The sequence below is a fragment of the Vombatus ursinus genome, unplaced genomic scaffold (assembly GCF_900497805.2).
Source record: "Vombatus ursinus unplaced genomic scaffold, bare-nosed wombat genome assembly UNPS02009835.1, whole genome shotgun sequence".
Classification (NCBI taxonomy): domain Eukaryota; kingdom Metazoa; phylum Chordata; class Mammalia; order Diprotodontia; family Vombatidae; genus Vombatus; species Vombatus ursinus.
The window spans coordinates 1,717,081-1,744,861 of record NW_020949613.1 but is presented as its reverse complement, the minus strand read 5'-3'; the positions used below and the strand labels follow the sequence as shown (position 1 = coordinate 1,744,861).

Sequence of the window (27,781 nt, the reverse complement as noted above, 5' to 3'; positions counted from 1 at the left end):
GTTGTTGCTGTCAAATTAGATAATTACATATGTAAATCACTTTGCAAATCTTAACGTGCAATATAAATGCTAGCTACAGAATTAAGAGGGATTCTCCTCACCTGCCAGGTACAGCTAACAAACCAGCCCTTAACTTCCTTTTGGAGCTTGTTATCTTCTACTTTATGGTCTGACCTTTGATTTTATTGGTGTAGGGAACTCTCTCATAAGGAAATTTCCTCCGCTAATACAGATTGGCAACTATTCTTCAACTGGGTTAATAGGATCGTGGAACTGGACTTGGTGAGGCCTCCGAATCCATCCAGTTCAACATCTTCATCTTATGAGAAAGTAGAAAAAGCACCAGACTTGGAGTCAGAGGACCAAGGTTCAAATCCCGCCTTCACTGACCTGGGTGACTTTGAACAAGTCACTTAAGTTCTCCAGGCCTCATGTGTTTAAAAATGAGGGAGCTGGACTAGTAGTCCTCTAAAGTCCCTCCTAGCTTGAAATCGATGATCCTATGAACTGAGGCCAGGGTCAAGAGGTGGGATTTGAACCCGGCTTCTCAATGGACTCAGCCAGGGTCACAGGACCACCATGTGTCAGGGGTCTTTCTGATTCAATCCACCACAGTCACTCTGCCTCTCACAATTTTTTTTGCTCTTGTTGTTCAGAACATACTGATGAGGGAAAAAGTGGCCCATTTATTGGCATCCTGACTCAATGCCTCTATTATTCCCTTATGAATCTGAAACTCTTGGGAGGGAAGCTTTTGGAATCTATGTCACAGGCACTGTCCTCACTGCAATTTCACATTTTTATATACTTGTGAGAAGAGGCAGAAATTACTGGGTGTGCTTCATAAGACCTCCCATGGTGAAGTATTTCTACAAGCTCATGCATTTTACTAGTTTCTACTGGAGCACATAAAATAAGCTGTAATTAATAATTTTAATTGCCTTAGATTGTGTTGCTAATGCACAGGCAGTGTGAATACAATTGACTCAGTGGACAGATATATAACTAAACTTTTTAACTGGTCTTTCCCCTACCAGTCTAGGAATCATAAAAATATAAACTTGCACTTCTTGTATAAGTTGGAAACAGAGCCCTATTCATATACAAACAATTTCTGATGGCTGAAACAGCTTTCTTTCTGAAGAAAGGTTTACATGCTCCCATCTATGGCCAAGCACATGAAGAAGGCTGAGGCCCAAACTGCTTTGTTTTGACAATTTGGGGTATGAGGACAGGAAGTTGGGTACTGCCCATTCCAGATGGGCCCCATCCCATCCTTTGTCCAAGCATTCAATACTCCTCAGGAAGGAAGCCAACTAGTTCTCAGATAATCAAGGACTATTAGTTAGTGGTGTTGAAGAATTTACTTAATGGAAGGTAAGTGATGTTCTTTGGGAAAAAAAAAAAAAACAAAGGCATTTACTTCACATCCTCTGAACTTGAATTGGTTTCATTGATTCACCTTTGGGTCCTAGCTTAGTTTGCCCTTTTTTGTTTAGTTTTGCTGTCTTAAATCCATTAAGGAAAGTGAATAATGTTCAAACACCACTCCCAGAATGACGCTCTGTAGGACCCAAGTAGGCCGGCCTATTCTTTAGCCTTGTGAGAAATGCCCTAGCAACACTACTACAGTGCTGAAAATCAGTCCAGATTGTTGGTGGTCATTGATTTAAACCATTTACAAGCTCCCAAGCCTGACTAGCACAATTTTCCTACTCCCACCTGATCTAAGAGCACATTTTATTCCTTTTGGCTTTGGCACAGACCTTGTGATGTTACATTCCTTATGGCTCAATACTCATTCTGAACTCTACAGCAATGGTAGCATTAACTATTTACTCACCAATTTAGGCTTTAAAATGCTTCCTTTAATTCAGTCAATAAAAATGTATTAAGCACCTACTGTGTGCCAGGCACTGTGTTAAGAATTGGGGATACCAAGAAAGACAAACATGGTCCCTGCTCTCAATGGGCTCATATTCTAACTGAGTGGGTGAGTTGAGGAGGGGGTTGGGCATGGGGAGTTGTATAGAATCATAGAAAGACTAGGTGAGACTGGACATTCTAAGCTACCCTAACTCTCCAAAGCCCTGGAAGGTAGAAGGACCAGTGCTACCAATGTTTGCAGGTATGATGTAACATAGTGAAACTGATAGAAAAATCTAACCCTCTCATTTTATACAATAGGAAATGGATCTCCATAAAGTCAAAGTGTTTTATTTAACGTCATGTGGCTAGTTAGTGGCAAAACCAGTGCGAGATCTCCTGACTTCCAAGCCACTGTTATTTCCATCATATCACACTATCTCCTTCTCAGGCATCATTTTAAAATACGAGGATTTTAAACTTAAATGGGCCCTACTCTGGTCTCATGCAGAGAATGAACTTATACCTTTTTCTACTGAGTGAGAGCCAATCTCTCCAGTCACGTAGGGATGCTTATCTTTGAATTCCCTGTAGCTAGCACAGTACATGGCACATTGGTTATGGAAGAGGGACTTCTTATTGTTGAATCATTCAATCATGTCCAACTCTTTGTGACCCTGTATAGGGTTTTCTTGGCAAAGACACTAGAGTGGTTTGCCATTTCCTTCTCCAGGAATATGGACTTGAACTACGACATCACTTAAATAAGGGAACTCCCAGATGAGAAAATTCCCTCTACCGATGGTAGGTCAACACATTCTCAACAACTTAAAGTCTTAGAAAGTTGAATAGAGACCTAAAAAGTTGTGTGAATTGCCCAGTGCCATACTGCAGGCACACAGTAGGAGTTTAATAATGCTTGTTCATTGAAGGATATGAAAACCTCACTATGGGCTCTCCATAATCTGTCCAATGCTGTCCTGCTCTATGTTCTGTAAAAAGAGAAAAGGGTTAAAAGTGAAGCCAAAAAAGATGAATATAGAAAATGAGATGAATAATTACAATTTTTTTTAACTAGACCGGTGATTTCATCAGTGTAGGAAATCCATTATTAGAAAATTCCCTCTGTCAATGTATACCTGCACCCGCTCTGAAAGTCTTAAGAGAGTTGACTGGGGGGATATTGATTGATGGGAGTCACACAGCCAGTATGTGTCAAAGAAAGAAACAGAACCAAAGTCTTCCTGAATCTAAGGCTAGCATTACATTGTAAAGTCCTTGAGGGCAGGGACTACCTTTTGCCTTTTTTTGTATCCTTTGTGCTTAGTATAGTGCCTGGCACATAGTAGGTGTTTAATAAATGTTTATTAATTGCTTCCTAGCCACTATACCACAGTCTTTCACTCAGCCTTTTAACCATACATATGTTATGAGTGCACCCACATTTTACACACACACACACACACAAACACACACACTTATATGTGTGTGTGTGTATCACTTCCAAACAAACCAACCACGAAATTGCTTACCTATTTCCAGCGACATCTAGGACATGAAGTTCACTTGCTTGTGAAACTTCTGAGGGTATTCGGGTTAATCTGTTGTCACGCACAGAGAATACAGTGAGACTGCAACACCCACCGATCTAGAGTTGAAAAGAAAAGACTTTTTTTTTCTCCTTCCACTCTTGAAAATCTGTTACACAAATGGTGTAAAGCATGGACAGAATGTATAATAGGGCAGGACATGGGAACTGTGTTGGAATGGCCATCAGTCAGAGTTAATCACTCACCCAGCTTAAAGTTTAAATTGAACTATAAGAACTTTCTAACTCCCATAGTTTCACAAATACCTTTTCAACACACTAACAATAAATGTCTTAATTCAATAACCTCCAAACAGCAAGGGTAAATAATTTCATTAGGAAATAAAGATGTTATTCTCCAATTCTAACTTCTCATCTAATAAAATTGTTAATTTTCTACTTCTTTCAAAGAACCACCCAAGGACTCAGGATATGCAGTGGTTTGCCATGTTATCAATTGCTGGAGACTTTGAGATGTAGGCCAGACAATGACTTTTTAAAAAACTGACTGTCTATTCCAGGAAATTCTACTTTCTTGGTTAATGCAAAAATATGCGGCCATATAATAAATACAGATGGGAAAGCAAAAACAAAAAAACAGAGGTGTCATAATGTAGAAATGACCACTAGAGGAAGATGATAACAACAGTTCCTGATCATTCTCCCAACCCTTAATGTATAATATAAACATTTATCTTCCTTATATAGGAGACTCAACTACACAAAAGTAAATTTGATAAATATATTTATTAAACTTTTAGCTGTAAGCTACTGTTAAAAATATACAAATAAACCATCTAAAAATAGAAGTAATTTAAGATACCTGGACTCTGTACAGTCTTCAAAAAATACATAAAAACAAAAATAGTAATGACAAATATTAGAGGGGATGTGGAAAAACTGGGACACTAATACACTGTTGGTAGAACTGTGAACTGATCCAGCCATTTTGGAGAGCAATCTAGAATCATGACCAAAGAGTTATAAAACTGTGTCTACCCTTTGACCCAGCAATACCACTATTAGGTCTGTTTCCCAAGGTGACCAGGGAAAAATGAAAAGAATCCACACGTTCTAAAATATTTATAGCAACTCTCTTTGTAGTTGCAAAGAAGTAGAAATTGAGGTGATGCCCATCAATTGACAAATGGCTGAATAAGTTGTGGTATATAATTGTGATGGAATACTACTCTACTGTAAGAAATAATGAGCAGGTTGACTTTAGGAAAACATGGAAAAGACTTGCATGAAATAATGAAGAGTGAAAAAAGCAGAACCAAGACAACGTCATATATAGTAATAGCAATATTGTTCAAAGAATAACTGTGAATGACTAAATTATTCTATTTTAAGTACTCAAAACAGCTACAAAGGACCTATGAAGGAAGAATCCACTTCCAGAGAAAGAACTGATATATGGAATTCTGTACTGTATAGTTTCACATATCATATAGCATATATCTGTATCTATCAATCTATCTACACATATATCTACACATATCTGTGTCAAATGTTGGCCTTCTCTAGTGTGGGATTGGGAGGGAGGAAGGGAAACACCTTGGAACTCATATGTTATTAAAAAAAGAAGTTAGGTGATTCTGTTAGGCAAAATAATTTGTATTTCCTATAGGTTTAGGGAAACTGATGGAAAAATTAAGATCCTAAACTCAACATCTTACAGAACCTTAAAAAAAAACCCCACCACATTTTTCCTGTGGTCTATATCCTAACTAGAAGCAATTACTATGATAGGTTCATAAAGGAAACTACTGATGTCTCTCTGAGGCATGGAAAAATCCACCAAGGGACTTCTTAAGTGAGAGGAAACAAAAGAAGTTTGTATCCTCTACTTTCTAAAAAAAAGGGGGGTGGGAGGGTTTGCATTTTTCTATCAGAAACTCTTATTTCCAAAAAAAAAGAAGGAGGGATATCAACTCTCTGTCACAATATAAGTCCTGTTAGCCACAGGATATTTTTATTCAGATTACACAGTATCTGGCTTCTTATGTATTTTTAAATTTTCTTTTTTTAAAAATAAACATGGCAAACGCTAAATATTTAAATTTCACCACCACACCAAAATCAGCAAGTGTGTATGTTAAGATTTTTCTAATGATGCCAAGTCACTATCAATGGAAATGTGGAAGGACACTGCCTCTGAAAGTTACAAGTCTTGGATTCAAATATCATCTTAGATAATTGTGCCTCAGTTTCCTTATCTGTAAAAGAAGGGAGTTGGATGAGATGATCTGAGGTCCCTTCCAGCTCTAAGGGAAGGAAATAAGCATTTATAAAGTGTCTACTATGTGCCAGGCACTGTGCTAAGAACTTTACAAATAATATTCCACCTGATCTTAATAACAAACCTTCGAGGTAGATACTGCTATTATCCCCATTTTGCAGTTGAGGAACCTGAGGCAAACAAGTTAAGTGACTTGCCCAAGGTCACACAGTTAATAAGGCTAGATTTGAAAATCAAGTCTTCCTGACTATATACCCAATGTTCCATCCACTGCTCTATCCAGATGCTCTAAGTTATCATCCCCATCAATGCTAATGAGATCTATTAGTGTGAAAAATTTTAAAGTTTGTTGATATTTCTTCCACCTTTCAATTTCCTAGTACCCTACTTTTGTCCCTTCATTTACCAAACTTGCAACATCAAGCAAAAAACCAAAACCAAACAAAAACCCAAACCTATTAAGGTAAATTCTTACTAGAATATGAAGTGTTTCATATGTTTATATGTATGTATACACAAATACATATATATACACATATATGTATACACATGTATCTATAAACTAGCTAAATTTATCACCTTCACTTAATGATTAACAATTAATCAAAAAATCAATAAATCTTTATTGAGGATGCAATGTCATATAATGGAAAGAATATCTAATTTAGAGTTAGACAATCTGGTTTCAATAGCAGGTTTTCTACCCACTGCCTGTGTGATTTTGGCCAGGTTGTTTTCTCTCTCTGAACTTTTCTAATATAAAATCCTTTGAAATATAAGAAGCAACTTAAGCATAAAAACAGATAGGAATCAGGAAACAGCAAACAGACTAAAGTAATAATTTTCAAAGTCAATATTAAACAACAAAATCAAAAACCTGGAGGCCTAAAGAGAATGTTTACTGAATAAATTAATTTCAGAAAGGAAACTAATTCAATTTAGTCTGTGAAATCCCTGACAGAGTTCATTACATATTTCTGGAACCTATAAATATGGATGAACCACAGTTTATCCTGTCCAATAAGATATACTTCAATCCATCTCAGATATACGGAAACAAAGTCAGATCTTCTAGTTAATGACTTTTCACTACCACAACTGATGCCACCACCCCAATTAAGCTGACACAGTAATGAGCCTGCAACGTTGGTGAAATTTTGACCATTAAAAGCATCTCTCTCTGCTTCTCTCCATTGTAAGCAATATACCTTTACAACCCAAACCAGGAATGACTCTGAAACAGCTAAGAAGCAATAACTTTAGAATGGACCAGAGCTCCTAGAAGGGGACTCAAATTCACCCTGCCTTCTCATGACATGAAGCAGGCCTGCTTTCTCCGGGCCTCTCTGGCACTGGAGTCAGAGTACCCTCAGAACCACGGTCTTCAGGAAGGGCTTTAGACCCAAAACAGGTCAGACCAAACTTCCCAGTATAGTTTCATCCATACTAGTGTCTCAAGTCCATCACAAGCCCTTAAACGTGAAACTAACTTGAACTCAACTAACTTGACTTTGAGCATGTGGGAATAAAGGGTTGTTGGCTCCTGAATCCATCTTGGTGAGTTTACTGCACTTGTGGCATAGGTTAATCTTGTTTTTACCCGCATCTCGTACTCAGAATACCTTAATCTCTAGTACCTCAGACACTCTCCACTGCCTGATTCTCACTTATCTAGACCTTTAAAGAATTTTCAACTCCAAGCAGTCTAATAGACAGATAATACCTCTGAATTAAATGACCAGTATAACAAGAACCTGGAACCTTTCTGTTTTAAATTTTTATATAATTTCTCTTGCCTTTTGTCTTCAGCTCTCCAAAGCATGAGACAGTCCTTGGCACCATTCCCAACACTGCCTCTTATCTGGTCAGCACCTAAATTCAAATACAGCTCTTGTTCTCAGGAGCCTTGTCCACCCTTTCAGGCAGGCCTTAGCCACACTTTACTTCACTTTCCATTCCTTGTCCATCCTTTCACCAGGCTCCCTACCCCTTGGACCAGAGGCCATGACTTGAGGTTTTAGCTCTTTCATTTCTGAGCCCCTGAGAGGTAATAGCCTCATTTGGTTTACCATTTCAGGCAGGCCCCAGACATGCTTCATTCCTACCCCAAAACCAGTTTCTCATCCTTCTGGTGAGGAGGGGAGAAGGTCAGGGAAGGTTAGCAGCGGCCCCTCAGCTAAGTCTTGAAAAAGGAAAAGGGTCATGGCAGGCTGAAATGAGGAGGAAATACATCCTGGGCGTAGATGATACTCAAGGAAGAGCTTGGCTGGAACAGAATATGTCAAAGGGTTATTTCTTGTATTGTTAACTTTTCCTGTGTTTCTATCTTTTCCCCACAACTAGAAGGTAAGTTCCTTGAAGGCAAATAAAAGAAGGTTTTGTGTTTTATTTTGTTTTGTTTTTTAAAACATCTCATAGTTCCTTGGACATAACAGGTGCTAAGTAAATATTTGTAGACAGAAGACTCTACCCATTAAGAAGTCAGCTTTTTTAATTGCCTAACTGGAAATTTCTCTGGTTCCCGGAATGAGTCACTGGACATGTTTGTTATTTGGCTTTTTTTTTTTTAATGTGACAATGAGGGCTCTGAGTTTTGCAAAGTTCTTGGTATGTTTTGGTTTTATTTTTTTGATAAAAAGAGGGCATACTATCCAAAGCATCTTTTTAACATGATGTGTTTATGTTCTGAACTTCCTTAACGTTTTCCATTTCCTTTCCCACCCTAAACTCACACCCATTAGACATTGTCCAGGGGCGGATGGCATTTGTGTTAAGAGAAACTGGTCTATGCTGTGTGCTGTCAAAGCAGCCATGTGACCTTTTGATCTTTTAATTGTTACCCAGTTTCTGTACCTCACCACTGCTTTTATAAGCTCCTGCCAGCAAAAAAGCACATGTTGTTGTGAAGTATTCAGGGGACATACCTTAGTCACACTTTCAAAGTTACATTCCGTCCCCCAGTAGCTCTGCCTGGTTCACAAACATTCACACACACACACACACACACACAAAATAAAAAAAAAAATCTCCTTGCTTTGCTCTTCAAAGGAAAAAAGCTTTCCAAAGCAATTCAATCATGGGAGCCAAAATTTACCTATGGATTTTTAGAAAATAAGTAAATTAACTAAGCCCCAACTAAACTTGCATGTTAATTGTGAGAGGAGAAAAAAAAATGCCTAGTCTTTTTCAGGTACTTGATCCATGGCAAAATTCATCTAGTTGGTGAATTTAAGGTACTTGATCCATGGCAAAATTCACCTAGCCACCCTCTTATCAATCTACTCCACTCTACCCCTCCAAAAATTCACAAACAATATTAGGACCCTATGACAGGATGAAAAGGAATTTCATTGCAATAACAATAAAAATGTTGTTAAGCTACATGTTATTTTTACATCGACTTCATATTTATTCTCTATACTTCATATGGGACCCTTGGAGTTTGAATAGGTTGAGATAAAGGAATATCAAGTTTCCATTTTACCTGCATTTTTTGGTTAGCCTGAACCATAAAGTCAGAAAATCAATATGAACTGCATTGCTTACAAATAAACAAAGATAGTTTGGCAGTGGAGAAAGAGTAGGCCCTGGAACCCAAACACTTGGATTCGAATTCTGCCTCTGACCAGTGTTGGCTGCGTGACCCTGGGCGAATCACTTAACCTTTATTGATCCCAGACAACTCTCTAATACCGTAAGTAGCAAGACAGATGCTGGTATTTATTGGTGAAATCACTGGGGGAGTCACAGGTTTAGATTCCCACTACCCTACCCTCAATCCTCCAAAGGGGGGGGGGGGAATGGAATAAACAGTAAGTAAAATCTGCCTCCCCCAAAAGATCTAATAAAGATTGAAACAAGAACTTAGAAAGCAAAATGTTTTGGACACTTTTCTATCAACATTAGAATATTGTTCAAAATTCTGCCCACATCATAAATGAAGCATAAATCACAAGAACCAATGGTGGCTTAACCTCTGACACCATTGCATTTACTAAGCTGTGCTAGGTCCCAGCAATACAAAGATGAATAAGTATTACCATGCAGTAGTGAAGGGGTAGCTGAGGTCAGATAGTCGGGTGGAGGACCATGGTTAGGAAGGCTTCCTGACTTCCTTCAGCAGCACTGAGCAATTTAGGACTTGGAGGGAAGAATGAGTTTGACAGGTGAGAATTATCCAGCATTGGAACTAGCAGGGCAAGAACAGAGGAAGAATAAGAGGAGGGGAAGGAAGGAATTCAGGGGTGGACATGAGGTCATTTTTGACAGCAAGGTCAAGACTATGGAAGGGAGGAAGAAATGATGCCAAAGGACTAGAGGTTACAATGAAGATGGAAAGTAGGTGCAGAGAGATGGGGACTATGAGAAAGATGGAAAGACAGGGTATGATACTGAATGAAACAGTCACTGTCCCCATGGAGGTTACATTTTACTTTGAGGCTCAGTTCAGGTATCACCTCCTGGGTGAAGCTTTCTCTAATGAGTGTCCCCTCCCAACTCAAACTACTTTATATTTACTCGTCTCTGTTCCCCAGAAAAGTATGAAATCTATAAGGACAAGGCCTATGTCCTGCTCAGCCTCCAGCACCTTCCTGCAACCGGTAGATACTTAATAAATGTTTGTTGACTAGAAATAGAATATGATAGAAAGTCAGAGGACCTGAGTCCTCTGGCTAGCTTTGCTAGCGATCTGAGAAAGGTCAAATAATCTTTTTGAGTCTGTTTTCCTATCTGTTAAATTAGAGGCCTGGACTATATGAGTTATCAGATTCTTGCCAGCTTTAAATTGATATTCCTCTGACAAGAGATACTGTAGTCTGAGAAAGGGAATTCAGAGCTATGGATTTTAAAAGCAGAGAAGTTTCATGCTTTGCTTGGCCTGATACAGCAAAATAGAGGTCAATTTAGATTTGATAAGGAAGAAATCCCTAAAAATGAGGGTCAAACAATACAGAAATGGGCGGCTTTGGGAGGTGGTGGGTTCCCTCATCCTGAAGGTCTTCTAATAAAGGCAAGATAATCACTTTTGGGGTATGTTGTAATGGGGATTGTTGTAGATTGAACTGGGTGGCCCCAGAGGTTCTTTCTAACTTTGAAGTTCTGTATCTCTGTCCTCAACAAGCCATGGGCAGTTGACACAGTTAGGATTTGGGGGTTCATGGGATAGACAAAGAACTAAGAGGCCAGGTGTTAGAAGAAACAATGAATCTTGAAGCTACTGAGGATGAAATGGACAATGTCATTGGGGAAGACGGGGAAATACTGTTAAGGTCAGGAAAGGAGGGGGTATAATCAGATGTTATGGACTTCAAACAAGGGGGATATGCTAAGTCAGGGGTGGGGAACTTGTGGCCTTTTAAGTCCTTGGGTGCTGCCTTTTGACTGAATGCAAATTTTACAGGACAAATCCTTTTATTAAGAGGATTTGTTCTGTGAGGTTTGGATTCAGTCAAAGGGCTACACTTGAGGACCTAGAGGGCCACCTGTAGCCTCAAGGCTGAAAGTTCCCCATCCCTATGCTAAAAGACAGCAGCAGAACCAGAAGTGGCAGGGGAAACTAAGGAGTATGTTGCTTTCTCCCCCTGGCTCTTTGGGACGCACAAAAGGAGCAGGCCAGCCCTGGGATAGGTAGTAAAAAAATATAGATGTTATTCTCTGGGGAAAGCTGAGTTTCAATAAGTGCTAGGACCTACAGGGGGAAAATAAGAAGAAGAGAGAGGATGAAAAGGAGTTGTTAATACTGAAATATGTACTAAAGGGGGTGAGGGGATTCAAAGGGCAGAGTAGACTGGTTAAGGAAGACTGGGAAATGGAAGTCATTAACATAGAGCAGGAGCCAGCAAACTACAGCCCGTGGGTAAATAAAGTTGTATTTAAAAATTCTTAGCTCATTGCAGCCAAAGTTTGCTGACCCCTGACAGAACTATCTATAAAGCTTTCCCTTACCATCCTTGACCCAATTCAGTATCTTTGTCATGCAGAAGACAATTTCTGCACATAGAAGATCAGCCTTTGATATCCACTGCACCATCTTGAACCAGTCCTTCATCCACAGCAGTTAGAGTACACTTAGAAAGCTGCACTTTATTGTTAACAAACTGCCTTTCACCTGCCACATTATTCTAATTCTCCTGTATTCATTCATTCAAAAAGCATTTAAGGGGGCAGCTAGGTGGCGCAGTGGATAGAGCACCGGCCCTGAAGTCAGGAGGACCTGAGTTCAAATCCAGCCTCAGACCAAACACTTGACACGTACTAGCTGTGTGACCCTGGGCAAGTCACTTAACCCCAATTGCCTAAAAAAAAAAAAAAGAAAGAAAGAAAGAAAAAAAAAATTCTCAGCAAAAAGCATTTAAGTTCTTACAATGGCATAAGCACTGGGGAGAAAAATATAAAAATGGGACTGTTCCTGCCTCCAAGGTGTTTACATTCTATGGTTCTGTCACTGATTAGCACCAAGTAGTTAAAGTAAATTTCATTTTGAATTAAGGGAAGGACAAGGGAGGTCAATCAGGCATCAAACATTTGACAATGTATGGTTTTCTACCCAGACGGTTTCCTGGTCACATCTGTTAAATCAACCTACTGAATTCCACTCTTAAAAAGCTTAATTGATAACATTAACAATGCACTCTAGTTATACACCCATGCTCTATGAGAATCTTGTGTTAAAGGTCCTTCAAGATCAAGTTAAAACTCTTCATTTTAGAGATGAGAAAGTTGAGGCTCCAAGATGGGAAGTGACTTCCACAAGGTCAACAAGGTAGTAACAGAGGTAGGGTCTGAACCAGAGGTAGGGAACCTGTGGCAATCTAGGTCCTCAACTGCAGCCCTCTGACTGAATCCAAACTTCACAGAACAAATCCTTTTATTGAGGAGTGGGTTTGCCTCCAAAACCAGTCCTCCTTCCACTATCCCATGCCTTCCCCTGGACTTTCTCCTCTTGTTCCTCCTACACCTAGAGGGTATAACATTCATGGGTGATGCCGCCTTCTTTGAGAGCACCTGTATTTAGGTAGAAGGGTGAGAAGTACATACAGGGACAGATGACGTGGCTGGGAGGAAAAAATCTGAAGCATGCTTAGCATAGCAAAGAATGTAAACTGAACCTTTTCATGAAAGAGACAAAACAGTGCTGACAAATGGCTATTAAGCGCAAGTCAGACCAGTCATCAGTGGTGCTTTATTGTTCACAGTATTCTGAATCGCTTGAGAATGTTTCATTCATAGAAAGAGCATTCTTGTGAGAGCGAAAAATCTGAATATATCTGACACACAAAAAGCCAAGTTGGGTTAGGGGCCGTGCAGCCATGAGCAAAGTTCAACTTAAGACAGAAATTTCCAAAGACTGACGATGAGGGACACAGCAAAGCATCCAGCTGAAGTAAGTCATCATGCATTCAAATCATAGAATGGAAGTTATTGGTGAGACTATGAACTGAACAATACTTACAGGGTTACAAGGTTACCTGACTTTTTAAAATTTCCAAGCAGCTAACAATTAAGAAAACAAGAGACATTCATTTGAATGACAAGTTTTCTGCTAATACATACAGTGCCACAAGCATATAAAAAACACATTATCATGAAGCAGACAGTACATACATTTCTCCTCCCCAGTTTTTTTTTTAAAGAATATTTCACAAATAAGAAATGCTTCTGACCACACTGTAATGCCAAAATGACAACAGACAATGCTATCTTTCAAAACAAGCCAACAGAGGAAAAAAAGGCAAAAACAAAAACACTGCACAACACATTACTGTCAATCACTTCAACTGTGCAAGTAGAATGGGTCTGAATTTTAGCACACCCCTCCACCCTCAGGATGTCAATCAATCAACTGCTTGTAAGGGAGGGTGCTCATTTTTTTTCACAAAACAACACAGAATCCAACAATAGCAGAATTTGATTAGATGGTATCGAGCTTGAAGGCAGAGCCAGCACACAGTGAGCCTAAAAAACAGAAAGACTGCACACACATTCCAAAGCAACCACTCTCACATCCCAGAAAGATCCAGGGAAGAAAGCAAGAAAGCCATAGTAGTGACCACTATGACGCAGAGAGGGCCAGAATGCTCTTTGTGGCTTGGCTGCGCCAGCTCAACCACTGGGGTCAAGAGCTCAAAGGCTCCTTTCGGGACTGCCAAGCAGTTATCACACAGATCTGTGGACAGATGTTCAGCACATTTCCCCCAAGTGTGTGCATGAATGGATGCGCAAAGGTTCATTTTTTTTAAAGACCAAAACATTCAATGTTTTAACAGGTAGAGGAGGGAAAACATAGGAGCGAAAATACAGAAAAGAGACAGGATGTGAAAGTGAGAATCCTTTAGAGGCTGGGAACCTATCCAACAACTGGAAATGGAAGTTGCCTTAGTATATTTAAGCTGGAACATAGTGCTATAATCAGAATTTTTTAAGGATAAGTAATAAAAACAACATAAAACAAGAAGGACAAAAAAAAAAAGAAAAATTTCAGAGCTGTACATCTACATTCACAAGGTGGAGGCATATGCATCATAAAAAAGGATAAAGAAGAAAAGAGTTCAAAATAGTTAAATTGTTGTTTAACTATTTTTCAGCTATGTCTGACTCTTCATGACCCCTTTTGGGGTTTTCTTGGCAAAGATACTGGAGCAGTTTGCCATTTCCTTCTCCAGCTCACTTTACAACTGAGGCAAGATAGGGTTAAATGACTTGTCCAGGGTCAAGTAAGTATCTATAGTAAGTATCTGAAGTAGTAAGTAGTAAGTATCTGAAGCCAGATTTGAATTCAGGTTTTCCTGACTCCAGGACAGGAGCTCCATCCACTAAGCCATCTAGCTGCCCATGGTTAACTTGATAAGGCTAATAAGCAATAACTGACTTTCACAGGATCATAGATTTAGAGTGACCCCAGTACAACCTCTTCATTTTACAGATGTGGAACCTCAGGCCCAGAGAAGTTATGTGATTTGCCCAAAGTCACACAACTTTCGGAATCCACATACATGATCACTGATAAATGGAACACTGCCTAAATTCCTAAAAGGCAACAAATGCCAGACGTTCTCTTAAGGTGAAAAGAAAAAAAAAAAGAGTAAAGGGGACAAGACATTGAAGATTGTGTGAAGAGAAAAAGAAACCTTAGTTCAGAATTTGTTCTCATGACGTTAGTTGAATCTAAGAAAAAAAAAATCTTAATGGAAATTTCACAATTAACCAGAAAACACTGCTTCAGACCACTAAAGAGATTTCTTTTCTTTTTTTTTTTTTTTTGCTTTTTGGTGAGGCAATCAGGGTTAAGTGACTTGCTCAGGGTCCCACAGCTAGTAAGTGCCAACTGTCTGAGGCAGGATTTGAACTCAGGTCCTCCTGACTCACTTAGGGAGTACTGAGAAGGACTGAGGCTTCTTTTGATGGCTCACATCCCTTCAGTGCTTCTGGAGTCATCATTCTGAATGGTGGTCACAGTTCTACAGTATTACGGATATGCACATTGTAAGAAACTGGGCAAAACCCACAGTTACTCCAGGAAGTTGTTTCTGAATATATTCCAGATACTTGCCCACTTTCTTGGGATTTGTGCCTCTCTTCCCTAAAACTTGAGCCTACAGAATTCCACTATCATTGTGGAAAGATAGATCTGGTTTGATATGAGGAAAGACTTCCTAGGATATTCAGCTGTCCAAAAGTTTAATCATCTTCTTAGAAAGGTAGAGAACTCCCTCAGCTAACATAAAGCAGAGGCTGGATAACAATTTGGAAGGGGTTTTGCAGAGGGGATTCCTGTTCAAGTAGGTTAGACCAGACAAGTTCAGTGAACCTTCCCAACTTCTGAATGTCTATGATTTTATAAGGGCTTTAATTAGTTGTATTCTGTCTGGTTTAGGCTTAAGTCTTCATTCTAGGAAACAGACTTACCTAAATGTGAACAATACTATTAGAAATGCTCAGTGAATTATCATCCATTTGCAAATGCTGAGTATAATCCCATTTATAAAGCCCCCCTCCCCTGCTAAGATAAAACAAGAAACCTTTAAAAACTAAAAAGGTCATTGAGGAATCCTAGCATAAGCTCAGCAGGAGCTCTGGGTCATGGAAGGTAGCCTGCAGCACTGTGGATGGAAGGTTTAGAATGAACTGAGCCAAGGGGGAGGAGGGAAAGCACGTAGGGAGTCTGAGGACAATCTACATTGGAAAAGAGAGGGAAAAAGAAGGCTGTGACACTCTGAGCTTGATCAAGAATTAGGAATTATGAAAGCAAGGCACTTAACTTGGACTGTCTACTGAGAGCACATAGTTCTTGAAGATAGCCCTGGGTCAATCTGCAGAAAGTCAAACTTCTTAATATTTTAGGTGACAGCGAGATAAAGAGAAGCAACACCGGAAATAAAGGAAAACTGGGATCTGAATACCAATTTTATATAAAGAAGATATCTTAAATCATGGTGGCAAATAATAAACAACCACCTTGTAGGACAGACAAGTAGAGTCAATTTGCTCACTAGCAGCTCCCTGATGAAGTAAAAGATTTGATGATGGGTTAATATTAGCTTCAGGACCATTTAACTCTATAAACCATATTGCTGTTATTCAGTCATGTCCAACCCTTCATGACGCCATTTGGGATTTTCTTGGCAAAGATAAAGAAGCGGTTTGCCATTTCCTTCTTCAGCTCATTTGACAGATGAGGAAGCTGAGGCAAACAGGGTTAAGCTGACTAGGATCACATAGCTAGTAAGTATCTGAGGCCAAATTTGAACTCAAGTCTTCCTGACTCAAGGCTTGTCACTCTCTCCACTGCACTACCTAGCTGCCCCTCAGCTCCATATTACTCCCCTCTAATAAAAGCTCTTCCCAAACCCTCACACTCACCAAACCTATTTAATCTGACCTTCTCCTCACTCTCACCAGGACTTTCAAACACTCAACTCCTCCTCACATCAGTCCTCCCTAGCTGCTCTGGAATTCTTCCCCAAGCCAAACCTCAGAACTAGTAACTTATATGTTCATGTCATTAGCACACCGGACTCCCTGGACCTTGCATCAGGACCATGGTACAATTCCCCAATCTTATCTAGTATTTGCTTCATCAAGCCTTGCTTCTGGAACACAGACTACTGCTAGAAAAAAGTCCCACTATTTTGTCATTAGCCTCCTGCTCTTTTCCCTTATGCTTTCTCTCTTTCCTTTATCTCTCATTATCCCTTCTTTAGCTAATATTTCCAAATATCTCTCTCTATTCCTTACTCCTCACTCAAATGAGACTCAAAGCTCATTTTTTTTCAGCCGTCTATAGGAAAGCTTCACTTGATATTTCACCATCATCCCAAACTCAACAGGTAAAAATTTCATCTCACCATCTTCCTTCCCAAACTAGATCCTCTACCCATTTCTGCCAATGATAACAGTATTCTGTCTGGTTGAAACTTTAGAGTCTATTTCAATTGTTCCTCTTTCATCTCCTACAAATCCCATTAATTTTTCCTTTTTCTTTCTAAAAGTCCTTTCTTTCTTTACATTTCACTTATCCAACCAACCACTCAACCAACAAGCATTTAGTAAGCATCCCATATGTGCCAGGCACTGTGCTATGCCTTGAGTCAAAAAAAAGAAAAAAATTGATCAAGTCCTCCAGGAAATTATATCCAGAATTTCATCATTTTAAGACTAACTGGCATCCCAGCTTCAATCCCTGTTCAATTACATCCACTCTTCTACACAGATACCAGACTATTAACAATTATTTCACCTATGTTATTCCTGTGCCCACGGACCTAGAATGACTCCATACCCTCTACCAATTACGTTCACATTACTAAATTCTACATCCAAAGCCTTCCAACAGCTGGACTCAATACCTATCCACACTCATTACCCATTTTTCCTGAACACAAGCCCTTATGTTAGTATAATAGTATTACTGGCTCTCATTCATTGATTAAAATCCACAATTAAAAAAAATTACATATGTCAAAATATTGAACAATTTTGCCCTTACTTTTTAAAAGTATCAACATCTCTATAAACATACGTACCTCTTTTGGTAAAGACACTAATTTGTTTCTGTCCGCATTCAAGTTGCTCAACTTCTTTAGTTTTCCAATACTTTTGGGCAATGTCTGTTTTAATGACAACAATTTATTATGGTTAAGAAAATGTGCTTCATTTACTGCTTATCCCAAGGGAGTTTTAAAAAATTCACAAAGATTAATTTTTCAAGAGAAAACAACAGTTTTTCTTTAACTGGAAGCCTTAATATACATATTATTTTTGTGATTACTAATATATTACATGTTATTATACAATTATTCTGCAAATTCTTACATTACATGGACCTTTACATGGGGCATGAGTTTAAGCAAGCTAAGTTTTGAAATTAGGATGTAACCTAAGTAAAATTCTCTTCTTTGGCAACAGGAAATAATAATAATAATAATAATAATAATAATAATAATAATAATCCTTTATATGGCCTAGCTTTAAGATATACAAAGCACTCTACAAATATCATGTTATCCTCATAACATCCCTGGGAAGTAGGTACAATTGCTTCTGGAACACAGATGAGAAAACTGAGGTAGATAGTGGTTAAGTGACTTGTTTAGGGTCACATATTAGTATCTGAGGCCAGATAATGATGAAGATGATGATTTGACGACAATGATGATAGCTAGTATTTATATAGTGCTTACTGTATAACATACTTATACGTGCCAGGCACTGTGCTAAGTACTTTATAATTATTATCTCATCTGATTCTCACAATAACCCTGGGAAACAGGTGCTATTATTATCCCCGTTTTACAGATGAAGAAACTGAAGCAAAATGGTTAAGCCACTTGCCAGAGTCATAGCTAGTAAGTATCTGAGGTTGTATTTGAATTCAGATCTGTCTAAATCCAGGCCTAGTGTTCTACCTTCTGTGCCACCTGTCTGATAGGAAAACACCTAAATGAAAAAAGAGATGCTACTCATCTCCAACAGGACACAAATCCATACCTTTCTGGGGCGAGGATCAAACATTTAGAGCTGGCAGGGGTCACAGAGGTCACTGACTCCAGCCTGCAAAGCCCAGATTTGACCAAGTAGTCAGAATCTGAACCCAGGTCCTCTGGCTCTAAATCTTGGGTTTTTCCCACAATGCTATGCTGCCTCCTTATCTTGTGACAACAGAGTAGAAAGTACCCTGGAAGGCACACAGCTGGGGCTGCCACTTGGAATACTGATGAGAGTTGGGCAAAGAAGGTCACAGGAAGAAGAATAATGTATGGAAAAGAAGAAAGTATAACAGGTAGAAAAAAGAATAGAATGATGCTGAATCAGCTGTGTTCAGAAGGTTTGCAGTTTTTATAATAGTTCAAACCCTGCTTAGTCTTAAAGAGAATTTTTTCATCTAAAATTGTAAATACCCCACAAAGAAGTTGGTAAACTTCACCATACATGGCAGAGGGTCACAATCTAAGCTACGATTTGAAATGCTATCAATTGATTCCTATCCCCCAACACTGCCTGCTTCAGCATGTTTACCCCTAAATTTGCTGCTCCTTATTGCATAAAACCTACAGCCTTCCTTGTAGCTCCCTTACTCACCTTACATAGAACCATCATGAAATCACAGAATCAGAGCTGAGAGCTCCAAGGTCATCTAGTTCAATCCTCTCATTTTACATGAATTAAGCCCAGTCCAAATGTTCATGGGTCTATTTGTGTCCGACCTGTGATAGAGCCTTCCCAACTCCTGTTGGTCTGATCAGCCACAGTCGGACACACTGGACCTTGATTCCAACATGTTGATGTCATTTTGGTCCTCTTTAAGAATGAAGGACAAAAACCAACCAATTAGGCCCAGAGGGTTGACGTGGCTTGTCCAAATTCATTTAGGTAGTGGTGAAACCAGGATTTAAACCAAGTTCCTCTGACTCTAACATTGGTGTTCATTCCTCTGGTACCATCATGCGACATGGAGGAAAGAACAAAAGAAGGTAGGAAGAACTATGAGAGGAAAAGAAAGAAAAGGAAAGGAGAGAAGAGAAGAATGAAAAGACTAGAGAAGAAAAAAAAGCAGGAGTAGGAGAAGAACTAGAGAATATATGAGAAGGAAGAAAGATAAAAGTGGCCAAAAAAACGAATGAAAAAGCATTTATTAAATGAAAAAACAAAAATTTTCTTTTAAATGTACATCATAAAATGAAAAGATAAAGAAGAAAAGGGGAAAAAGAAGAGAATACTGAACAGAGAAAAAAAGAGAAAGAAGACAGATGAATAACAACCCAGGAGCCTTCTAAAGGGGAAGTAAAAATAGGATGAGGGGGTTACACTATTGTTGGACATAATTAGAAATTGTTTTTATAGGGTCTCAGGACTATGAGATATATTTAAAGTGTTAGGGTAGTTACAGGCACCTTTATCTCCCAGGCACCTTTATTCCAGAATTAGAAAGGAAATAGACTGGGAGTGAGAGGGAAGACCAGGGTCACTTGGTGAGAGGCAACATAGACACTGAGTAGTCACCCGTTCCAATTTCAATTCCACCACTGTCCCATCAATCTATTCTTTGCCCTTCTCCTCACTGTTTTCATACTTGAACCCAGGGGCAGCACGGAGGAGTGGAAAGAATACTGGACTTGGAGTCAGAAAGACTTGAATTCAAATCCTGTGTTTCAGTTCCTCATCTGTAAAATGAGGAAGTTGGACCAGATGGCCTACATGGTCTCTTCCAACTCTAAATCTATGTTTCTATGTCCCAGAGACAGGGAAAGGTAACAGTAATCAGTGTGGTTAACCCTAACAGTTGCAATTTTTCATGGTCTTAGGGTTCCACAGTAGTAAGAGGTGCAAAGGTGTTAATACCAGCTCATCAAAGCATCCCATTAATGGGGTCTTACCTGCCAGGCAAGTCTTTCATGCTGGCAAATCAAGTTGTTTCTAAACTGTCACAAGCTGCAGAGTCATCAACACTGGAGCACTCCACATACATACCCTTTGGTGGTACCAATCATGGATGAATGCTCCTAGTTTAGATACTAAAGAGCTCCAGATCCCAAGAGGCAGCAGAAGCTGGAGTTCAAGCTTACTATACATAACACACCAGTGAGGTCTTATTTACAATATGGCACCGATCATCAATCAATCAATCAATCATTCAACAAGCATTTCTAAGTGCTTACAATATGTCAGATACTATGATAAGAACTGGGGATAAAAAAAAAGGGAAAAAAATATAAGACAGCCCTTACCCTCAAGGTACCTACCTTCTAATGGGGGATATATGCATATAAATAGGTATACAGAAGATATGTCAGAGTAGACAGAAGATAACCCTAGGGAGGAAGGCTTTAGCAGCTGAAGCATGAGAATACTGAACTTGGAATCACAGGGCCTGAGTTCAAATTCTTGTTGTGCCACTGTGTTTAACCAGTGACCTGTATTACCTAAGACAGGGGTGGAGAACCTGAGGTCTCAAGGCCACATGTGTCCCTCTAGGTCCTTGAGTGCAGCCTTTTGACTGAGTCCAAGTGTTATAGAACAAATTCTTTTATTAAGGGGTCTTGAGGTCACAGGTTCCCCACCCCTGACTCCTAAGACAAGTCAGTTAACCTCTCTGAGTCTCAGTTTCCTTATCTGTAAAATGAGGAGGGTGAAGCAGATAATCTCTAGAATCTGTGATGCTAAAAACTCGGCCACTAAAACCATGATATAACCTTGGACGAGGTCTTTCCCCTCATTAAGCCCAAGTTTTCTCATCAGTAAAATGAATGATTTTCCTACTCTAAAAATCTGCAATCCTCTGGTTATGCTAGCCAAGTGACCAATTTAATGGCCTTATTTTTTTTTAAATGCATATATATATTTTTTCTTTAATATATGAATACAACTTAAGAAATGGCATTTAGGAAAATTCTTCCAAAATGTGGTATTCAAAGGCAAAATCATGATAGTAAAATGTTACTAATAAAGACAAACTGAGAAGGATAACCTAAATTTATCAATAGGTTTTCATTATATTAATGAAATAAGTTTTCCCTATTGCTATAAAAAAGGATAATATTATCATTACTTAGAGAATGTGCTTTGATTAATAAAGATAATGTGAAATGAGTATTTTTGAAGTCATACAAGCAATAAGTACCACAAAACAATTTGCTGAAAAACACTGTTCTCTGAGTAGTTAAAATAGTCACCTTTAAATGAATTAATCTAATGGACAAACCTTTTCTTTAGGGCTAGTAAAAAGGTCATTTCAGTCCAGCCGACATCAACACCAACTGGTGTAGAGTCTGTCCTACCAAGATTCACTGAGTAGCCAAAGCCGTGGACCTCCCTCCTTCCTTCCCTCCCTATTGTAAACAGCAACACAGCTGAATAACAGGAACCCACTCACCAGAAGCTGGTTTTCAGTCAGAACAAGCTCAGTGAGGCTTTCGCATTCTCCAATTGCTTCCGTTAGCTGCACGAGTCTATTCTGATCAGCCTTTAAGATGGACAGTTTCTTTAACTTTCCTATAAGAATATAATTTTAAAATGAGTGGAAAACATCAGATGGAACATCAGATGGAGAGGATCTGTGGTAGAGTCAAATACAGAGTGTCCCAAAAGTCTTAGCGTGGTTTCAAGCATTAAAGTTTAAATATTCCCTAAGATTTTAGGGACACCTGAAGAGTTGGCCTTGGAATTAAGGAAGACCAAGGCTCAAGTCCTTCCTGTAACATACACTGCCTAAGACCATAAGTTACAGATGAGTTGCTATACCAAGTGACATTGATGGAAGGAGTTTTCATACTAGGGGTTCATTACTTTGATGAACTAACCCCCCGCCCTACCCAGACCCTGATGAAGGAGGGAAAAAGTTTCAGTTATCTGCTCTTTGAGCAAACATCCAATGTTTTATTCATGCTGGCATGGGAGAGGACATATTTTAGTATTAGTTCACTCAGCTTTTTAAATTATAAAAAGATATTTTATTTGCCAAATGATTCAATAACAAATAAAACTGATTCTTGAACAGAAGATTAAAATAGCGTAGTAACTACAAAACAATTACTCCAAAACACTGAAACTGGTAGGTGCTTCCTCCTTATCTCCCCCTCTTAGACTCCTTCACATCTTTCAGGGCATAACTCAGAGGCTACCTCCTCCAGGAGGACTTCCTTTATTGCTCCCAGTTAATAACAGTCTCTCCCACCTAGAATTATTTTGTATTACTTTGCATTTACTTAATAGTAAACACATTATTTCCTCTGAGGAGAAAGTAATCTGCCTGAGGGCAGAGAATGGTTTGTCTTTGTCTCTCCAGGGTCTATCACAGTGCCTTGTTTATTAATACATGTTTGTTGAATTGAACTTTGGAAGGCATGGACCATGTCTTCCTTATCTTTATATCTTTGTATCAGTATGTTAGGCAATAGGGGAAATACAAAAAAAAAAAAGATAAGACAATCACATTGAATGAATGAATGAATGAATGAATGACAGTCAAGGGTAATACTGTTTTTCAAGCCAGAGATGATCAAAACTTCCAAATTATCCTTGCTTGGTATTTCACTCTCTCGCATCTCCCATATCCAATACACAGTACATCCTGAAAGTCTTTGGGCAGTAAAACTGCACTGTTTTGCTCTGTACTGTCAGTCCTTGGCAATTCCACCTTGACATTTCTTCCTTCAATCCCCTTTTGTCCAATTTGTACCATAGTGACTTTAGCTGACTGGCTAAGAGCACAAAGGTAGCCAGTGATAGAGACAATTTTTGAACTCAGGTACTCATAATCTGTCTCTGATTATCGTGAGGAGGGCACTGTGTAAATCTTAAGACACTATAAATGTGACAGCTCTTAATGACTGTAAATCAGGTCTGGGAAAAGAAGAATGAAGATGCCCTCTGTAATTTACTCAGAGCAGCCAGTGTTAATGAGCCCTTTCCAAAGCAAAGTCAGAATACAGCCTGTACCTTAAAGGTTGAGACAATCACCCTGAGTAAAAAGAGCATCAGTCTCATCTCGTGCTCCACTGTCACTGAGAGTGGAGGCAACTGTTTTATTTTCAAAGGGTTCCACCGGATCCTTGTGCAAGCCTGTGCAATCATTAATTCTGTAATGATGTTCCCAAGGGCTTGCCACCCTCCCTGTGTGACAGCACATCACCATTAACTGTACAATGCACACAAAACCCCTTCCTGCTAACTTAGGAGTTTTCTATCACTTCAGTATTTTTTTTTAATCTTTTTTTGGAGAAGGGGGAAGGTCCAAACCTGTGATTCAATTTGTGTAGAAAGAACCCAGATGACTAAATTCCCTCTCAGAAGGCGGAACCTATATAGTGTTAGAGAGCTGCCTCGGGCACCAGGTGATATAAGTGATTTGACCAGTACGTGTCCAAAGTGGGCACCAGATCTTCTCCACTCTGAGGCCGGCTCTTATTCACTCACCACACTGCCTCTCATCCATTACCTGGGGATACTTAATTATCATTTGTTTTAAAGATTTTTGTTTTCTTTTCACCTTCCTAAACAGTGCCTAAAGTCTCAGAAATTTATTTACCTACCACTGCTCCATGCCACCCTCCATGGCCTGCAGCTCTCTGCCATACACACTAAGGCAACAGCTGAAATTTTATTGTTGGAGAATATCACAAATACAAGAAAGGAGGTAGACATAAATATTTGTGTGATACTACAACTACTACTGGGAAAGCTGATTGCAAAATGACTTTTTCAGTATTCAAAAGCCTTTTTTAAGTCTCCTTCTTCTCTTAGGTATTTAAATTTGGTAACAACTATATAATTAAAATGCATGATTTCTCACTTTTTCAATGTATTTTGTTGAAACATGCTAGAACCACATGGCATGTAGTGAAAAGAGCTCTGATCTTGGAATTAGACAATCAGGTTTCAAATCCTAGCTCTGCCCCTTATTATCCATGAAACTGGACTAGTCACTTAACCAAGTCTCCCTGTGTGTACAATGAAGATGATGATATTTCTCTACTTCACCAATTTATGAAAAAAGTACTTTATGAATAATAAAACACAATATAGATGTGATCTATTACTAGCTAGCTTACTTTCCTGAACTACCTAAGGAAAGGCAATGTAATCTACTGGGTGGAATGTTAAGACTTGGAGCTATAAAGCCCTGGGTTGAAGTCCTTCCTTAGATGCTGGGCAAGTCCCTTAACCTATCTCAGTCTCGGTTTCCTTGTCTTTTAAAAAGGGGATGATGATGATGATGATGCCCCACTTATCTTACAGGGTTACTGTGAGGATCAAATGAGACATTCTAAGTAAAGTGTTCTACAGATCTTAAAATCAGTTATGATGATGATGATGATAATAATGTTGAAGCCTATTTATTTACAAGGTGGTGCAGTGGATAGAGCGCTGGGCCTGGAGTCAGGAAGACTCATCTTCCTGAATTCAAATCTTGCCTCAGACACCCTAGGCAAGTCACTTAACCCTGTTTGTCTCAATTCCTTATTTGTAAAAGAAGCTGGAGAAGAAAATGGCAAACCACCTCAGTATTTCTGCCAAGAAAACCCCAAATATGTCATGAAGAGTTAGCAACAACTGAAACAACTGCATAACAACGATTTATTTATGAGTAGAATAATTTTGCTTTTTTTAAGTACTAAAAATTGCCAAAACAAGGTTCTATTTCTATGAATTATCAGCCTTTGCAACAAGCCAAGCAAGAAGCAACTTCTTGGGGTAACAACAGTCCATTCTAATTCAATAAATAATTCAATCAGATCTAAATTAACTTATCCAAAAAGTTATTTACAATACTATAGCAGAAATACTTAAACTGGGTGATTTCACACCATGGGCAATTTTCATTTTTTTCATCCATACCTGACACAACTCAACTTCCACAAACATATACATACTAGGTACTAGTGATATCAATTTGAGTATTTTTATACTCAGTAAGCCCCAAAACACTACCAAACTGAGCCAAGTCTGATATTTTGCCTTTGCCTGATATTTTGACAATTAAAAATGGAATATCAGCAATTTTTTTTAAACCTACATTTAGTTTTGTTCTCTGCAAATTCCTTCAATGTCTCCTCTCTTCCCGGTACCACCAACCTAGTACAAGCCCTTATTACTGATGGTTTAGACCAATATATTAGTCTAACAGAGGGCAGCTAAATGGCACAGTAGATAGAGTACTGGGTCCAGACTTAGGAAGAGTCATCTTTCTGTGTTCAAACCTGGCCTCAGCCACTTAATAGCTGTATGACCCTGTGCAAGTTATTTAACCCTGATTACCTCAATTTCCTCATCTGTAAAATGAGACAGAGAAGGAAATGGCAACCCACTCTGGTATCTCCAACAAGAAAACTCTAAATGGGATCATGAAGAGTCAAACACAAGTGAAAAACAACTCAACAACATTAGCCCACCCTAAGAGGTCTATTCCCCTACCCTTTCTCCCTTTAATATTTTTTGTCAGAATAAACTTTCTCGTGCATAAATCTCATCATCCACTCAAAAACCTTCAGTGACTCTCTACTGATTTAGCTTTCAAACTTTCTTGCCTGGCATTCAAAACCTTCATGATATAATGCCACCCTATCTTTCAAGTCACATCTCATACTACTCTTCTTCATACACTCTGTGCTACAGTGAAACTCTACTAGTCTCTGTCCCCAAATTTTGTTCCTTTGGCCACTGTGTTACCACAATGTGCTAGCCTACTTCTCCCTTCCCCAATACATTCCTATCTGTCCTTTAAATCCAAAAACAAAGGCCTCTCCTCTGGGAAGTATTTCTGGATATTCCTATTAGGTGATGATCATTCATTCATTCATTTATCCAGTAGTTATTAAACATCTAGTACTGAGTATATAAAAACAAAGTTGAAACAGTTCTTGTCCTCAGGGAACTTACATTTTATTCAGGAAAAATAATAAATAACCCAGAAAAGTGAATACAGGTATCACTTCTACATCATGGGGGTCAGAAACATGGCACCCCCCTGATCTGGGAAATCTACACAAAATTTTTTGGCCCTTCCTTCTTACCAGAGAAGTATGAATTTTTTCTTTTTCTTTTATGGGCTATTTACAGTATTTTGTTGTAAAATTTGGGTTGATGTTATACAATACTATACATATATTTTACACATTTTTGAATTTCTAAACTTTTTCTGTGTCATCTGATGGCTTTGAATGTTGTCTGCGGCTTCCACAAAATTCCAAAAAAATCCCCATTTAACTTCTTATGCTGACCCACAATATATTGAAACCATGAAGGGAAAAGGCACAATGTGGAAGGGATAACTGTACAAAATATATAAAGTAGTATAGTAATGGGGAGGAGGAGAATGGGGGAAAAGGAAGAAAATATAGGCTTCTTATAGAAGGCATCTGATTTGAGCTTTGAAGGAAGTTAGGGATTCTAAGAAGCAGAGGTGAGGCAATAGTGCACCTTCCTTGCAGAAAGGAACACCATATGCAATAAGCCCTGAAAGGTAGGACAGATCCAAACTGTGAAAGACTTTAAATGCCAAACCCAAGAGTTTTGTATCTTAGAAGGAATTTGTAGCCATTGAAGTTTCTTGAGCAGGGGAGTAGTAGGGTCAATTGTTTTTCACCATCAGACCTTATAAATCAGTTTGTTATGCAGCTCTCTAATGCATATTATCATGCGCCATTTTGTATTAGTTATCAGTATTTGTGTCTTATCACTCAATAATGTGTCTTATCACTCAATAATTTGTGTCTTATCACTCAATAATAATGTTCGGGTGTATCCTATAAGGGATGGCTCTCTGGGAGGGGGAGCAGAATGAAGAGGAGAAGGTTTGAAAGGGAAATGTAGACAATGTAAATAGAAAAAGATATCAATAGAATTTTCTAAAATTACAAAAAAAAAAAACCTGTTTGTTGAACAAATAAATGAATAGCATATATGGGCACACTTCCTATACAAGTAACCTGAAAAGGGGCTCAAATAAGAAATTAATCCTCTGTCTCTGCCTGTCTATCTCTGACTCTATCTCTCTGTCTTTGTGTCTCTGTCTCTGTCTATCTCTACCTCTCTCTTTCACACCACACACACACACACACACACACACACACACACACACACACACACAC

At 38.8% G+C, this 27,781-nt stretch overlaps 1 protein-coding gene across 1 annotated transcript in view; it reads right to left on the bottom strand.

Moving 5' to 3' along the window:
* Window positions 1-27,781, bottom strand: part of LRRC1 (leucine rich repeat containing 1) — a 189,546-nt gene that overhangs the window by 18,294 nt on the left and 143,471 nt on the right. Inside the window, exons 9-11 of the mRNA XM_027853009.1 lie at window positions 22,066-22,184; window positions 17,720-17,803; window positions 3,399-3,514 (exon numbers count right to left, since the gene is read on the bottom strand). Of these exons, the coding sequence (XP_027708810.1) occupies window positions 3,399-3,514; window positions 17,720-17,803; window positions 22,066-22,184 (319 nt within the window). The remainder of the gene's footprint in view (window positions 1-3,398; window positions 3,515-17,719; window positions 17,804-22,065; window positions 22,185-27,781) is intronic.